Consider the following 16,575-nt stretch of genomic DNA (forward strand, 5'->3'; position numbering starts at 1 on the left):
CTTTTTTAGATCCCACTATTAAGGTCGCGTTCACGGAAAGAAAATGAAGGTTGTGGCATTTTGGTTTAGCCGCATGGAACATGGAAAAAGTGGATCTGTTGACCTTCATGCCTTTAAGGCCTGGCAAGAGTAACGCTCTAAAGTGCAAAACAAGTCGGCATAAACGCCTGGAAAGAGTCCTCTTCTGAAACAATCGCCATCTCAGTTGGGAAGGCAAGGCTGTTCCAAGTCATTTCTTGGATTGTTCCCCATTTCCCCGAGCCAGTTGAGCAAGGACCTCCATTTACATAGTCGTTTGTTTCCTCCCTGATGAATCATGGCACGATTTATTTGGCCTACTTTTGGGCTTTGATTGTTCGCAGAGTTCCTTCCAGGCATTACGGACTACTGAATGGATCCACGTGCCGTTGGTGGGTGGGTGTATTCATTCTGGGGAGTCAGTGAGAGAGTTCTAAAAGCGGCCTCCACTTCTCCTGTCTGCATGAAAATGTTCCAAGGGCAAACAAAGCTATCTTCTACAAACAGAAAAGGGCTTCTCAGCTTTTTAGATTATAAGTGCTGAAGGCTGGCTGGCTGGTTGGCTGGCTGGCTGGCTGAGATTGCCATTCCGCTACCGTCCTTTCTTCATAGCACGAAAGCAGATCGTATTCATCCAGAAAGTACGTTGAGAGCCGTTCATGTTCATCATGGGGCATTCGTTAAAGAAATATGCTCGTACATGCAGGTGGTTGGCAGTTCAATTCACTTTTTGTATGTATGTCAACGATAACTACTCGTAGTATTACAATAACAAAGCCAGACTGGAAGCTGCTAACGACTCCTTATCATACAGTTTAACTTTGCGCTACCAATTCAGATCAAAAGTGGATGCGAATTTTGTGGAAAACTGAAAACAGATAAAATCAATGTTCCAATAACCCCCACCAGATGGAGGCAAAATGGGTCCAGAATATAGAGTAACGGGATTTGACCCTGATATGGCAATTGAAGTATTCTAAACTTATACTTCAAATGAGGCCTTAAAATATTCTACTGGATTTCTAATGGGATAATTCTAAAAATGGAAAAAAATGAGAGAATAGCTATTCATTCACTGCTTGATACTTACTTTGCTTTAGATTTAGAAAACTGAGGGCTGAAGAAAGAACATCTGTTGTTAGTTCACCTTTTCATGCATTTCAAGTTTGAAAAGAACCTTATCCAGTTTCTGTTCAAGTAATAAGGTATAACAAGGCAAATACTTTTATGCTATTGTTCTTGCAAACTTTTTGAAAACCAAACTTAATAAACTGGCATTTAATCTGCAGTTATCTTGGTGATCAGGGGTTTTGAAGGTAAAGTGTTGACGAAAAATAATGAGAAGCCAAGATTTCGTTTATCGAAATATGCGTTCTTCACTAATGTTGGAACTAAGGGTTGGAATTTTTACTTGCCAATATGTTCTTCAGTGCGTGTCTTGAAAGTTTCGGGCAATATTCCGGTTCTAGGTTTCGCTCATTTGTCAACAAATATGAAATAATTCACAAATATAGACCCCCCGAATTACGATTCCATTGTTCCAAACTATTGATACAATTATTCTCATTACTTCAAGAAGAAAATCTCCAAAACTTTGGATGATGTTGAATCATGATTGTTGGAGAAAGAGGAGCAACTTTTTTTGCGATAAGACAAGCCCCAGATTTATATATTGACCTTTACCTGATGTTAGGTCATAAATCTTGGTTGACCTGTCGTGTTTTGACCTTCAGCAGACGTCCCATTTCGGCATTAGATCATGAGACCATCCCCAGATTAACAGAGAATGCATTCAGGCCTCCATTGTTAGAGATCCCACGCAGATTCAAGCAAGACAGATTGGAGGAGAGGAATGTGTTTAATAGGCCGATCCATCACGTGAATAGGACTTGGATGAAAAATAATCAATGCTCTAGAACTTTGTTTTGGTTGCCCCTCGGCCCCGACCTTGGGACCTTTTCATCATGACAATAATGCCCAGTGAAAGCCCTAAAGCCTTTAATGGAGGCAAAGAACCTACGACGAGGACTTGAAGGTTTGAAGGCCGTCAAATCTAGAGAGCAAAAAACCGTCGTAAACTTTGACTCGAGTGTCTTCCAAGCAATATTGGGAGGAGAGGGCAGTGTTTTGGGGTTATTTTTGGGGTAGAAGACAAGTTTTGGAATGTTTTCCGCTCGTTGTTGACGCGGATTCCACTCGATGACTTGATCACCGCACTGAAACGAGTTCAAAGATTTCAAAGTTCAAGAGGAGGATGCCAAGGACGCTCAAAACTTTTTTTCCATCAGGGAAAAAAATTTTTTTGAGGATTTTTTTCAGTAAAACATTTACCGCAACAATTTGAATTTAAGCATGGTAGGTATTCCTAAAAACTTTGCTATCGGCTTAACTTATGAATCCTATTGTTCGAGTTGCGCAATTTGAATGAACTTTTTACCTTCATGCTTATTTCTTTTCAATTCGACTCTGAAAGGCGGGCTAGTTTTCCTAAAATGTGATTGCCCATCATAAACGTGATTGTTATTCTGGGTTCAAAGAAGGAAATTGCCAAGTAACATCTTGTTAGCATGCGTAAGAGCCCCGAAATTTAGCACATGTGGCGTGGGATAAATGCCTGATGATAATTTTTCGTTCCACTTTCCGAGGAAGCTTCATTTGAGTAGTCTGAAGAAAAAACACAGCCTTTCTTTCAAGAAGGCTGCCCACATGACAGCCAACCACCCGACCTGCTCTAGGCCAAAATTCGCAGCTCCTGTTTCATTCATTTTTGCACTGTAAAGAATCCCGTTCAATTGGCCTTCGAAATCCTTGAACAACCTTTTTAGGGGAACGATATTCTGGTTCAACTTAGAAAAGATAACTTGGCTGAAATTGGTCAAGGTGAGGGATTACTATTGATTTTCCAGTGGTGGCCTCTCAATCTTGAACTTTCTACAGTGTGTCTATGTGCGGTTGAATGAAGGCTGAAGGCTGAAGACTGCCGCCGAGACCCCCAATGTCGCTTCCCATTGTGTGCCAGTAATATGTTGTAGGAAGGGACTTTTTTCAAACAGTTTTGATGGATGGATAAATTCCTTGTCATGTTGAAAGTAGTTGTCCTACACTTTCAGGGGCCCTGCGTTCAATCTGGGAACGTCTAGGTTCTACTATTTTATTACTATCACACCCTCAACCATGACAAAGGTCGTTGTAGTCATGCTAAAATTATACGCTAGACGAGTTAATGAATGTACCATGTATCTATGTAAATTGTGCCTCTATCCAAGTGTTAAAGATGATGACAAGCAATTTAGGAAGAAACAGGGTTCATTGAAATACCTTTCCAATAATTAAAATAGCATCCCAACGATGGCAGGTTAAATGGAGCTCAAAAAAATAAAGTTTGCGTTGCTGATGTGCAAATAAAAGGATAATTATACTGAATACAGATGAAGCACAAATATCCTGAGAATAAGACAAATGATAATTATATAATCAAGTATTATTTTTCTTGGTAATCGAAATTGAACGAAAGAAATTATATGCAGAAAACACACTTCATGTGTTCAAAACTGCTCCAACAAGTTTGAAAGCAATATTCCTGAAAATAAACAGAGATAAAAAACATCTCGCCCGATCGTGGTTTTTAAACTGAAACCCGTCCATCCATTGATTCCATGGAAACCGTGATAAGAATCCCATCCTATTACGTTTTGAACGCTCCCATTATTTAGCGGGTTCGAATATCCTGTATATAAAGACTTGGATCAAGGTCAGGTTGGAAATGAGTGGGACCATATCCTGGAAATCTACCAGGGTTATGTAAACACACTTGGTTTATCAGACTACTCAGTTGTTAGTATGGAGCTCTTAAATCATGTCAGTTGTGCAAAGATCCCGGGGTTTTCAACCTCTTTTTGGCTCAACAAACGAAGTTCTCCCAACAAATTAGGCCTGATCATGTTATCCTTGCTTGTTTGCTGTGTATACACTGGAAGGAAAGGAGTTTTTTTGCGGCATACAAATTGGAAAAAGTCTTTCCAAGTCAAGACGCACACAACGGCCTTGCTTTTCGTCCTCGAGCGTGAGGAAAGCATTTCTCGTTCCAATACCTCCTACTCTTCAGTGATATCCTGTTCAGGTGTCTCACGAATACGTTCCTTTCCTCTCTTGAAGGCCTCGGGGCCAGTAGCTTGAAGTTCAAAGAGATATCGATCTGGATTAGCCTTGGATATGGCACTCAAGTCAGTAGTCAAACACCTATTAGTATGTATGCAAGCACCTTGACTTGGGTTTCAAACAGAATCCCCAAATGTGACAAGGTCTGGATTCCTCAGTCACTAGTCAGCCAAGCGAAAGAACTAGATTCTTTCTTGGTGGTGTCTTCCCTTCCCGTTAAGAATGCCTCTAGAGCTCAGAGGAAGGGGGGAAAACTAGTGGAGGAAAGTCAAGAAAAAGTTACCAGACAATAAACTTCCCAACGCCCAAGGAGCGGGCCAAACAATTGTTCCGGCTTAAAGTCCAGTGAGGCATCTCTGAGGGAGATCTGGACCATGAAAACACGCTTAGAAGTTGCTCTTCTACGCGTTGCTCAGGGTATCTATCCATCATTACAGTGTTCATTGTGTCCTTGGTTTATACCTGGCCCAAGAACGTTCCGAATGTTCTTTTGCCCCCAGGAGAAACAACAATTTGGCGCCAATTTGCCTTGTGGCCTTGCCAAATTGCAGACTGACTGAAAGACGGAGTGAATGTCTGTGCTTTGGTGAACGGAAACTTCGGTGTTCACTTCTCATTTGGCCTCCCACTGTCCTTGTACCTGGCTAACAAATGTTACTCATAATTCGTACCCAAGAGAGTATACCACATAGCGAGCCTAATGGAATTGGCGGAGATTAAAAGAGTCATAAATTACGATTGCCCTACCCAAGTGTACTTGAACTTGATTAAGTTGCCGTGCCCCTTGGGATTGAAACCCTCCACCCACTCCTGAATTTATGGAACTAGCATGATTAGAACGAGACAGACAAAACCCTGGAAGTGTATGAAGCTCAAACCAGAACTGGTGGCCTTTCAACAGCATGCAGCCCCTCATCTTTCAGGTGTGGACCACAGATGTTGATTCAAGAGTTTATCTCCGCACTTTTTGCACTCCTTATCTTTTGACCAAACTCTTCTTGCATTGCCCCTTCCAAGCAAGGCAGGTCGTGTTTGTTGTTTCAGGGTGGCCATTTTTGGTTTGATGTACTGCACCATAAATCGTTGAAACTTTCCCCCTCTACTTCGAGGATTACTCTGGTCTTTGGCCTTTGTGGTTGGGCCTGGAAAAACCTACGAGAGTGCAAGATTGCGGCTGCGAAAAACCTTGACACAATTAATCTTCCTGTCCAGTATATAGATCAAACATGATGGTCTGGAAGCATTGGTGTGGCTCCATTGGACCATTGCAGGAAAGGGGAAAACAACCCAAAAGAAAACAATACCTAAAAAGGAGTAAATGATAGGAATACAGATTTGGCTGCGAAGCCATTAGTTTTCTTCAAAGTCTATTACTTGCAGACCAGGGAGTAAGGGAAGGACACGGTGGTCGCAAAGTGTTGAAAGAAGCCCAAGTCAAAATGAATGGGTAAACATGGGAGGAAGCAATTAGAACCCAGGCCTTCTTGACAAGTTAAGGAGGAGCTGGGAATTGTGGGATAGCTATAAATAGCTAATCCATTGACGAACAAGCCCTGACGTCACGGCATCAATCCCATGGAAGATACTAGCTGTCATCATAGAGATAAAACGAGTGGGTGTGAAAAGGGATATCTATCAAAAGGAGACCCGGAAATACGAGCCAGTCGTAAGTGCTCTCCTGCCAGGTCGAAGAAGTAGGCTATGAACTAGACCTGACTAGACCTGAAATTCTGTTGTGGCCCCCTTTCCTCCTGTTAGCTATTAAATGAGGGTTCAAAGGCTTTTTTTTACAATGTGAAATTGGATTTTCGAAAGACATATTTGGACAGTTTGTGGCTCTTCAAATCCTCCTCAAGAGCTCTTGAAGCCCACAAGGTCTGAAAGTCGAAGGAAAGATACACAAAATGGCTTTCAACTAAGCAAACATCCTTGAATATCTGTCCGGTTAGAAGAACCAATTTATTTGGTCTCGTCTTGGTCATGTGTCCATTTTTCTTCTCGAGAAAAGCCCAAAATGCGGATTGAGCTTCTCCGTGTTGTTCTAGCTCGTGGAAAGGATATCTTCGATCATATTCTAAGCCTTAGAAGCCCTGAAGAAGCACTCAGGAAACTAGTAGCGCCCTAATCCTACAAACATTCGCTCTTGGAAGGTTTGCGGGGGAGCGGCATGATAATATATCATAAATCACATGTTCGCCTCTCTCAAACTTGTCACGCTCGCCCGAGAAAAGAAAGTGATATTTTGGTGGGATCAGAATTTACGGGGATCCCTGGAAATCCATCTCATAACCGTTACATTCGCTGATACGACAATTCCTTTGAAAGTAGATTCCTTCATTATGTTCTGGTCCTTAATAGGCTACAATCAGAGGCAGCAAGATTCCCTGTCAGAAAAAGGGGCCAGTTCATGGATGGTCACACTGATCCGTCAGCTGATTTGATTTCATGACCACGTGCATGGACCACCAGGATTTCGGCTAGGTTCACGCACATACAATGGCATTCCCGTTGTTTCCCCGTTCTTTCTATCCTGGCAGAGGTCTTCAAGGTGTGAGCGTTCAGAAAACCTTGACAGTAATCAAATTACCCGCGTTTTTCGACATGGACTGGTCCAGTAGAATCAAGATCAAATTGCGCTGCCTGTCCAAATCTCATTTACTTGATTTCTAACGTCCTTGATTACGAGGATATAAAAGACGTGGAGCAAACACATTTAGCGCCTTGAAGAATGAAGAACACCGCCCAAAAGCATAGCCCAAAACAATTTCAATTACTTTTTTCTAAGTGTCTTAAGAGGCCTGCAGTTTGAGTGCAATTGATTTTCGGTTTGCCATTGAATAACTAATGCCCATTTCCTATCGATTTACTCCCTTAAAATAGCACTTCAAAGAAACGCCTAAGGTTTGTTCAAGCGAGAAAATCGGCTTTCGACAATTGTTTGTGTAACATTTGGCCAATTGGTCTTATGCGAGTGCAATGACGCACTTCTTGAGTTATTCTTGAATACTGCTTGCTCTAGCATTTTAGAAGACCCGTAAAAAATGGTTCTTGCTTTTGATTACCACTAACCGAAGATAACACGGTGTCCCTTTTTATATACGATTGCTGTAAAAAAGACAAAAGTTTTTCACGATCAAGGCAAGGTTCTCAAACATTGCACAAAGCTTGATTGATGTGTCCGTCATATAAAACATATTGGTTTATTTTGAGATGGTCCACCTTTTGAAGATCGCCTTGCTCCATATTTCGTAGTGACTTTTTACCTTCGACGCATGCACCTTTCAACAAGTGAATCATGTTAATTGGACACTTGAATTTCGTTCCATGGAGACCTTTCAATTACTTGGTATTTTGACTTCAAATGCCGGAGGTGGGAATAACAATACCGAAAATATAAACATTTTACTTCCCTTAGAAACTTGTCATCAGGATTGAACCCCATGCATGGTCCAAGAACAAATGAAAGGCTCGAAATGGAGAATTTTCCAATTGTTCCATTGCAGTCTCTCGCATTTGGCAAATGTCAATCTGTTCCGTGATTTACTTTCAAGACCGATGAAGCCGGATTCGGTTGGCGTTCATCCATCAAAATGTCAATAAACTCATTACAATTTCCAATCGATCTTCCGGGCACTTTTCCTGCTCACTCACTCTCTCTCCCTATCACAAGTCTCACTGCATACGTGCATTACATGAAGATGTTCCATTACCACACCTGATTTAATATGGATTTTCATTTTTGTTCCAGAATTTCTTCCTGGAGCATCCTCCCCTGATTTGTTGCACTCTCGTTGCTCTACGATACTTCCATTTGACCACATTCTTTTGGATGTTTGTTGAGGGTAAGTAGTCAGTACATCATGGAAAAAGGCGAACCTTCTCAGTCTTCAAGGGATCGTTCATCATTCCCCCATAATCAGATCACTCAAAGATCATTCTATACGATATGCTCTTGTTTAGAATGGAGGCAAAACTCTGCGAGGGATTCCTCTAGCTTCAGGCGAACTGCGTCTTAGGCCTTCGAAAGTTATGGACGAGATTTGAATAAGGCGCGTTTTCTCAACGAGAGAAAAAATTGAACACCAGAGGGCCTCACTGCATGAATGAATCTTTGGGAACCTTGACCTTTGAGCTTTGTGTTAAAGATAGTTCGGATGTTTTTTATGCGTGAGAAAAGGAAGAAACTAATTTGTTATTCCTTGGTTATGCAGACTTTTAAAAGAAAATTTGATGCATTCTGTGTCAGATTAAGAGAACCCGATGAATTCACGTTTTGATGCGTGAGTTTGTCATGGGTTCTTTCTCTCTCTCTTTTAATGTGTCACTATTGTTTCATTGTATTCATGCTTTCAAAAATTCATTACGCGTATAAATAAGCCCCCCTCCTCCTTCACTCTTAAAAGAACTGAAATTAAAAAATATCGCTTAAGGTTTTTCTCAGTCTTTCCAATGAATTGATTCAGACCCTAACATTGTCTTTTTAAAATAGCACTTGCTATTGAATAAATGAGAGAAGTTTGCATTGTGGCTGATTGTATTATTTGCTTATTTTTGGTCCTCCATTTATTGGTGGTCCCACGTCTCCTGCATTTCCAATAGAATTAGTCTGAATAGAGAGAAGCGGAAAAGCACATTTTGAATCTTGATGCATGATATTGCGCGATCTCGTGAGGGTTTTTCCAATATATCGAGAAATTCCTGCCTCGAAGAGCCCCTATACTGTCTGCCACAGACAGGAGAGTGGGTGTCAGTGTGAGATTGGAGGCTTTGCCAAATGATGAAATTGGTCCTTTGTGCCATGAAAGACAGGCCCCTAGTTCCAATCCAAGAAAAAATGGCTGCATTGGTCTGGCGCTACTTTCAGCAATATCGAAGCACTTGGGTCAATTGAACATTGGTTATTCGGAGTCCCAAAAAAAGGTTTTTCTTGGACAGTCTAGAAAAATGTATTACGCGTACATTTTGATAGTATTTATTGATTTTGACAACCTTTTGATTGTAACACGGTATCTGACTTGCGCAACGATAACCAAGTTGAACATGTCATTGTGCTTGAAAATCGTATTTGTATTAGGACTTATTGATTCCTTGAATTCACCAATAACACAGGAGCATGTCTTTTCACGGCAACTTAAGCTTTTGGTATGTAGCTTTTTATATTTAGAAATATATCACTCATATTTTCGGTATATGAGAAAAGGTTTGGTGATTATGTAACAAAGGCGGGTTCTCACGGAAACCTAGGCAAGTTGTTATCTTCCAAGAACTGTTTAAAAACTTGCTCACTAAAAACAGTCATGTGGCCTGTCATTTCAAAAACAATCCTATATGAATCAATTCATACACTCTATTTGTACTTTTCAATCATTATTGTTGTGAACAACATCAAGGAGAAAATGAGCTGTTGAGCAAACCAATTTTCTCAAATGTCAACCAACCTATACGCTTCAATATTTTCATTCAAGATTGACGCATCGGATATTTTTTGAAGCTTATTGCTATTCAAAAATGCTAGCCTTATTTTTGTGCCCTGTACATGTTCAATTTGTACATGTACATTTCAATTAGAAAATTAATCGGTTTATCTTCATCTCTCAAGTACCTCAAAATGTGGCGTCACCGTTAGCGTTAGACTAGACGCGTCTAAAGTGGCCCACGTTATGTAGTTACGAAGTTTTGAAGTGGTCACTCTCGACATTCTCCTCCCCTGGTTCTTTGAGAACCTGAGGCACGTGCTGGGATTAGGATCCCAATTCCAAAGTGCCTTACAAAAACTGAATCCTGAAAGGATTTACTCTAAAATTGCTTTTGTTGCCAAAACACCTAGAGTGAGGGTGAGACAGAGAGAGAGAGAGAGAGAGAGAACCCTAGGGCCTTTCGCTTTGTCGTCCGCTTTGACTTGGACCAAAAAGTAAGAGCTTACTAACTTGGGACACGATCTAGTGGCGATTTATTCTAGGAAAACATATCAGTTCAGGATTGGATATACAGTGCATTCGAGGCTTGACGCACACTGTAGAATTATTTCTTTGGCTAGGAACACGGAAGAAAGCGGCAAGGGTGCTTCACGAGGCAAGACCCACCCGACCCCATTTCCTCAGTGGGCATTCGTGGCTTTTTATCTTGTCGTTGATGGCCGTGCTTTCGGCTTTGCTTCATATTGAATTGTATCAGTGATGCCATTCGGACCACAAAGTGCGCACGACTGTGTCAACGGGAAATGCAATCAAGAACGCAAACAAGATATTTGATTGGTGAGATTAATTCATGCTCATTCAGCTCCATCGTTCAATCCAACAAACGAGACTGAGTGTAATGAATGATGATTGAAAATGGGTGGAGGAGACTTCCGCAATTGGGAACGAGAATGTGGGTCCATGGGATGTTCCACTCCTTACTTTTGCGGATGACAACTCTTTTCTCGGTGGGTAATTGATATGTCTAGCGCCTCTCCTTTCACGCCTCGATATGTGTGGAAGGAAAAGCGTGAAGAACACGGCGATAATGTACACCGCATTATTCACTCACTCACTCGTTTGATGCTACACGTTATGTATCCTTGGGATGAAGATAGGGTTCGAGCCGTAATTAAGTGGCTTTGACACGAAAATGGACCTTGTCAAGTTCAGCCCTGATCACCCGCCAGGATTCGGATCGCGGACTCGCTTCGTCCTGATGAATCTTCTTCTCCACGAAATTGTACACAGAGTTGGAATATTTGGCAAACATGCGCTGGATCGGCAACACTACGGTCTTCAAGTGGCTATGCAGGTCCTTGTTCCGCAATTTCGAGGTCAAAACCGTTTCAGACATGGCGTTGGAGAAGCAGTCGGTCACAATGTGGGTCAAGTCTTCAAAGGTTTGGGCTTTGCTGCGGTCGTGGTTCAGGTATCTCATTCCAGTGTTGCCGTTCTGATCGATTCTCCGTGGGCTCTTGGGCAGGACATGGCGAGGGTTTCGGGCATCATAGAGTACTTGCTTGGTCTTCTGGTCTTCAATCTTCAGGATCTTGAATCGAGGTGGTGAGATGATGGGCGGGGTATCGGGCTTGAAAAAACCGGTGGCACTCTCGCAAGAGGATATAGAATCTTGCTCGTCAGGGCTGCCATCTTTGGAGCGAAAGACCAACTTGTCCAGCTCTCGCTTGAACAGGCTCCAATCCGGGTTGTTGGACGTCTTCATCTGGTTTTGAAGCATTCGATCAATGGTTTGCGAGCACTTGGCAAATGACCGAATCAGTGGCACAATCACTTCAGCGAAGAATGTCGGTGATCCAGAGGCCAAGACCTGATCGGACATGATCCTCGAGATGATAGCCTCGATGCCATGAATAGCATGGGCCAGGGCAGCCTCGTTGACCGACATGTTGTTCAATGAACACTTCTTGTGGTTGGTGAATTCAAATATAGTACCACTCACAGCACCAAGTCGCAACTGAACAACCTGCCAAAAGTGACCTCGTTCAATGGCGAGCTCACCCATCGGTGCCGCCTCTCCGAATCAATCCCCTTGGGAATTGATCATCGAAAGATCTCATAATGCCATTATGTACCCAACTAGCCCACCTGATTGGGTCCACCGTTTTCGATTATGATCCCCGGCAAACTCATGGCGAATGTACGCAAACTCTGTTGACGTTTGCCTTGGAGCTTCCTGCCCTTTAAAACAAGAGCTATGACGGCGACCTGCTCGCGACCGAGCTCATAGGGTCGTCGTTTTTCTGTGTGTGAGTATCTCAATCTCGTGGCAGAATTCAAACCTCGCGAGCCAGCCCTTCATGGCATTCCTTCCACAGAAGCACATAGCCCAGGCTGCCAATGTATTGACTGAACGCTGATTTCAATCGGTGGGACATCCGGCGGTTCGTCATTGAACTGAGGGGATGTACGAGTAGTGTACTGCAAATTAGGCAAGGTGGGTGTGATAATGAAGACGAGTGTAGTAGATGAAAAGGATTCGGCGCCGTTGTCAGTGACGGTTGGATGGTGGTTTACGGTTTATTTGAGGGCGCTTGAAAGAGTTCCGATAATTGTATTTAGGCGAAGGAAAAATGAGTTTATATGTGTTCAACAAATTTTACGATAACATTTTTAGTTGTTTGGACAATAGAAAAATTCTTTCAATCAGACCCAGTCCGGGCATGCACTTCTGAATTAAAAGTGGCTTAAAAATTATGTCCTGGACGAGAGTAAACAATTAGGATTAATATCACAATTTAGTTTTGTTTTAATAATAAGTCGTGCTTAAAATGCGTTCTGTTGATTTGGAAAGGTCAGTAAAACTAGAAACATGAAAGAGACCCGTTTGAAGCAGAATGTTGCTCATTAGCTTGCTAAAAGAATACCAAAACTAAGATGCTTCATCGTGAATTTGATTGCTTTATTTAAAAATGTGCAAAATTGTCACCTCTCGCGAAATGGTGTTAGATTGTCAAGCCAAAACTGACCTCTCGTGGTCAAACATTTGCAGTGTGTCAAATTATTTACATATCCTGATGGGCTTCATGATCAAAAAACGCCTTTTTCTGTCTGTCTCAAGCTTGCAATTGGATTCACAATTCAACCATGCTACCCTCTTGATATTCCAGTCATATTCGTTGTCAGGGGCGAGTTTCTTAGAGGTCTTACATAGGAATAGTGCTGGGGCGAGTCCGGCAAAAGTCGGACTCGTACGAGTCCTTTGATTTTTTTACTTTTGGACGAACTCGCCGAGTTTGGCAAAAGACCCGAGTCCAATTGCAACACTCAGTCTTAGCAAAAAAGACTCGTCTTGCGAAATTCTAAGAACACTTTTTTTTTACGAGTCCGGCCAAAAAAGACTCGAGTGTACTTGGACTCGAGTTTGGACTCGCCCCAGCACTACCTAGGAGTTTGGTCGTTAATCAGAATAAAAATACGCTCAACAGAGTAGTCAGTTGATTCTCAATCTTATCTCCGAGGTAAAAGAGTTTAAAACACAGGCCTCAGATGTCACATGACCATTCTCTGGAATGTTTGGAATACACGACACATATTTTGACACATTTTAGCCAAGGGGCGGATCCGGGCTCAATTATTTTTCTTCACCTTTGAGAAACAACCTGACCTCGATTCATGTTCCGCGGGCATTGAATCAACGGGTAAAAAGGTAGCTTGGTTCCTGTGTTGGATTTATTCACTGAAACTGCAAACCGAAATAGTGACTGAGTGGTCTTGATTTTGCAAATGTCTTATATAAACGGATATGCAGCCGTTGTTATGAGTACGATTTATCAATTTACATGTGTCCCACACACGCTTCAAAGGATGTGTCGCATATTTGCGCCAGGTGTGATGATCTAGATTCCTCGTTACTGCGTGTTAATCGGTTTTTGTACATACAAGCAATCGCTGAATAGTCGGCAGAAAGATTTAGTCGAAGGGTAAGCTGCGTGTCAATCAATATTGTCATAAGAAATAAAACTCTCCTTTTATTTTCCTTTGTATTATTTCCATAAAGTGTGTAATGCAACACACTATGCTCCAACAAAGTGTTGTAAGTCCTAGAGAAAGTTTGTGGAGGAGAGAGTAATTTTGCCAAAGCAAATGCTCTAGGTAGAGAAATGACCCAACTTGCATTGTGAGTGACATAGTCCATTAAATTTGACTCTGGACACATCTAGGCAATAGGATGCATTCAGAGTGATACTCAAAATGAAGTTGTGGATTGAGAGAGCTTATGCGACCACTTTATATATTGAATTGGCAACACATTATTTAGTTGTTGTCACAGAAGTTCTTCTTTGGTTGGTTGTGAGTGACATTTTTCTCTCCAGAGCTCTAGTCCAAAGTCGTGTTGCACGCATACGCCACACACACAATTGAGTTTCCATTCTTGCCTAGAGTGTACCATTTATTTTTGGAAATTGGTGCATAAGAAATGAAGTACGCACAGGTAAATCAACATTACCTACACAAGTGCAACACACATTTATTTGACATTGTAAAAACCGCCTCAAATTGGTGGTCGTAATGGGTTAGGGGAGACTCATGGGAACCATTCCTTGCATTGCAAATGCGTTGGTTAACGGATGAAAAACTAAGTTCTTTTCAACAAGTGGAATAAAAAGCTGGGAAGTACTTTTTGCAGCTACGATGGTCCATTATCTTGCATATCCAAGTGAAAATGTACGTCAGTTTTATGAATGGCAAACACCATTCAAGGGAAATAAAGCAAAACAAGCTAAATCTTTGATAATGTTGCTTTTGTGGATCATTTGCTTATTGGACACTTGATAATAGAGACTATTCGAAACATGAATTTCTGCCTGATTTTCAATTTTGATTGAAATTCTTGAACTTTCTCAAGAAGAGAATATTCAGTTCTTTTTTTTCAGTTCTGCCTCGTTTAGAAAGAAACGGCCATAAAAGAATAAGACGAGAACTTGTGCCGAAGTTGAGAAAAATATGCCCACAAGTGGCTCGTTTTGTTGACTGTTTTACCCGAGGCCTCCAGGACTTTGAATTCGTAAAGATGTTCTTTAGCATTTTTCTTCGTCTACTTCTTTGGCAAGCAAGGATTTTAGAACAAGAGAAGCCCAACTCTAATCCCAATTGAAAATCAAACAAAACAGAAAAATATTTAAAAGGTTCAAGGTTCACGTGGACTAAATTTAGGGAGTCTTGTCCTACAAATGATGAGCAAGTTCTAGTCGGAGAACCACCTACATGTAATACAATGAAATCTGGATATTGGGACCACCAAAAATCACGAAAAAAGGTTCCTTTATCCGGATTGCTACCAGAACCGAACTCTGCTTTTTCTGATGGGTGCAAAAATTATTATGTGGATATAAATGTCAGATTGTTCAAATAGATTGTTTTATCAAACCTCCGTATGATTTTCAATATCTTAAAGTTTATTTGAAGGTTTGAGAGGTAAGCAAAGATTTGTAAAGTAAAATCCAATGTACGTAAGTCACACAAACACCCTCCGTAAAAAATAGTACTTTATCCAGATTCTGTATCTTTTGTTGGTTCTTACAACCAAAGCAATTTCTAAAAAAATGGTGTCAGGAAAATTGGCACTCATATCAGGATTGTGCCCAAAACGTTCTTATAACTAGAATCTCATTGTAACGGAAAAATATGTGACTTTATGATCCGCGAGACCCGCTTGGAGCTTGTTTTTCGGTATGTACCGTACATCGTAAAATGGATTGATATCAACGTCATTTCCTTATGATATGTACCTGTCCAACCAATGTCCCTCCATAAATCTTTGCCTTATCTGCCATCAGAACAATCGCGTCCACAATTAATGGATACTTTCGTTCCCTTTCCCTTTGTTCCAATCAGGAAGCCCGTTTCTCCCGTCCCTAAATGTATTTTTTTCTCCCACAAATTCCACTGGTTCACTTCTTATCATACGAAATCTGAAGCTAAGCCGCGAAAATATCGCTTGTTATCGATCGAAATGAAATCCGGACAAGTTGGGAAAGTGCAGTATTTCCATCTCGGGAATGGTGGGTTCCCCATTTCGTGTGTTTGGGCGCTTTGGGATCCATGCTACATTTCACGGTCCACTGAATCGAATGGCGCCAGTCAATAAAATTGGGCCTGTTTCGAGGTCGCTTTCTATGGACCAAATATCCTTACTTCTTGAGCTCGTTCTCCTCTCGTCGTCCTGGCGAAACTCTAAGCTGCCTCCCAAGAGCCTTTCAGCATCACATTTATCTTCACTGTGAAGAGAGAAACTTCTTGATAGATGATTGTAAAAAGTGGTGCTCCAATTAATCCTGATCGCTTGATTGAGGCTTGTTATTCCATTTCATTCCAGGCCTGTACTTATGGATCAAAGTGAGCATGCCACTACAGACGTACACCATCAAATTGAGGCACTACATCTGCTTGGGCTGGATCACGCCCTTGATCATCGTGGTCACTTGGACCACGGTCACATTCCTCACCATTGAGTCGGAAAACGCCACCAGGACAGACGTAAGGAAGTCAAAGCCCCCTTTTGACTGCACTGTCAAAGTCGGAGGGGTTAAGTCTTATATCTATCTTTGTTACAACAAGGCAGAATTAGATCCTTATTTGGATCAGATTGTATGCTGGTGATGAATTATTTTCCTCAAAAAGGTGTCGTCATGTGGTAAAAGAGCAAAAAAGGTTATCCAAAATAGATATTAGTTGCAACAACGTAAAAAGGAAGTTCACGAAGAAGAGATCACGACAATGAATAATTCCCTTCCAAGTACAACCTTTTCCTGGATTCCGTGGCTTCGAGCTCGTTGTTCCATGGTTTGATTTATAAAACTGCTGTTTTGCCATTCCGCGTTAGCCACACCATTACGCAGTTGTTGCAGAGCTTTCATGTTAGACTGGTATTTCCATTATTTAAGAAGGTCAGAAGAGTGCAAAAACTCGCCTTTTCATG

General features: G+C 41.5%; 1 protein-coding gene across 1 annotated transcript in view; it reads left to right on the forward strand.

Annotated features, from left to right (window-relative positions):
* The window catches only part of LOC131882694 (diuretic hormone receptor-like), a 43,212-nt gene that overhangs the window by 21,682 nt on the left and 4,955 nt on the right, over nucleotides 1-16,575 (forward strand). Inside the window, exons 5-6 of the mRNA XM_059229930.1 lie at nucleotides 7,925-8,018; nucleotides 15,973-16,133. Of these exons, the coding sequence (XP_059085913.1) occupies nucleotides 7,925-8,018; nucleotides 15,973-16,133 (255 nt within the window). The remainder of the gene's footprint in view (nucleotides 1-7,924; nucleotides 8,019-15,972; nucleotides 16,134-16,575) is intronic.

The sequence above is a fragment of the Tigriopus californicus genome, chromosome 6 (assembly GCF_007210705.1).
Source record: "Tigriopus californicus strain San Diego chromosome 6, Tcal_SD_v2.1, whole genome shotgun sequence".
Lineage (NCBI taxonomy): Eukaryota > Metazoa > Arthropoda > Copepoda > Harpacticoida > Harpacticidae > Tigriopus > Tigriopus californicus.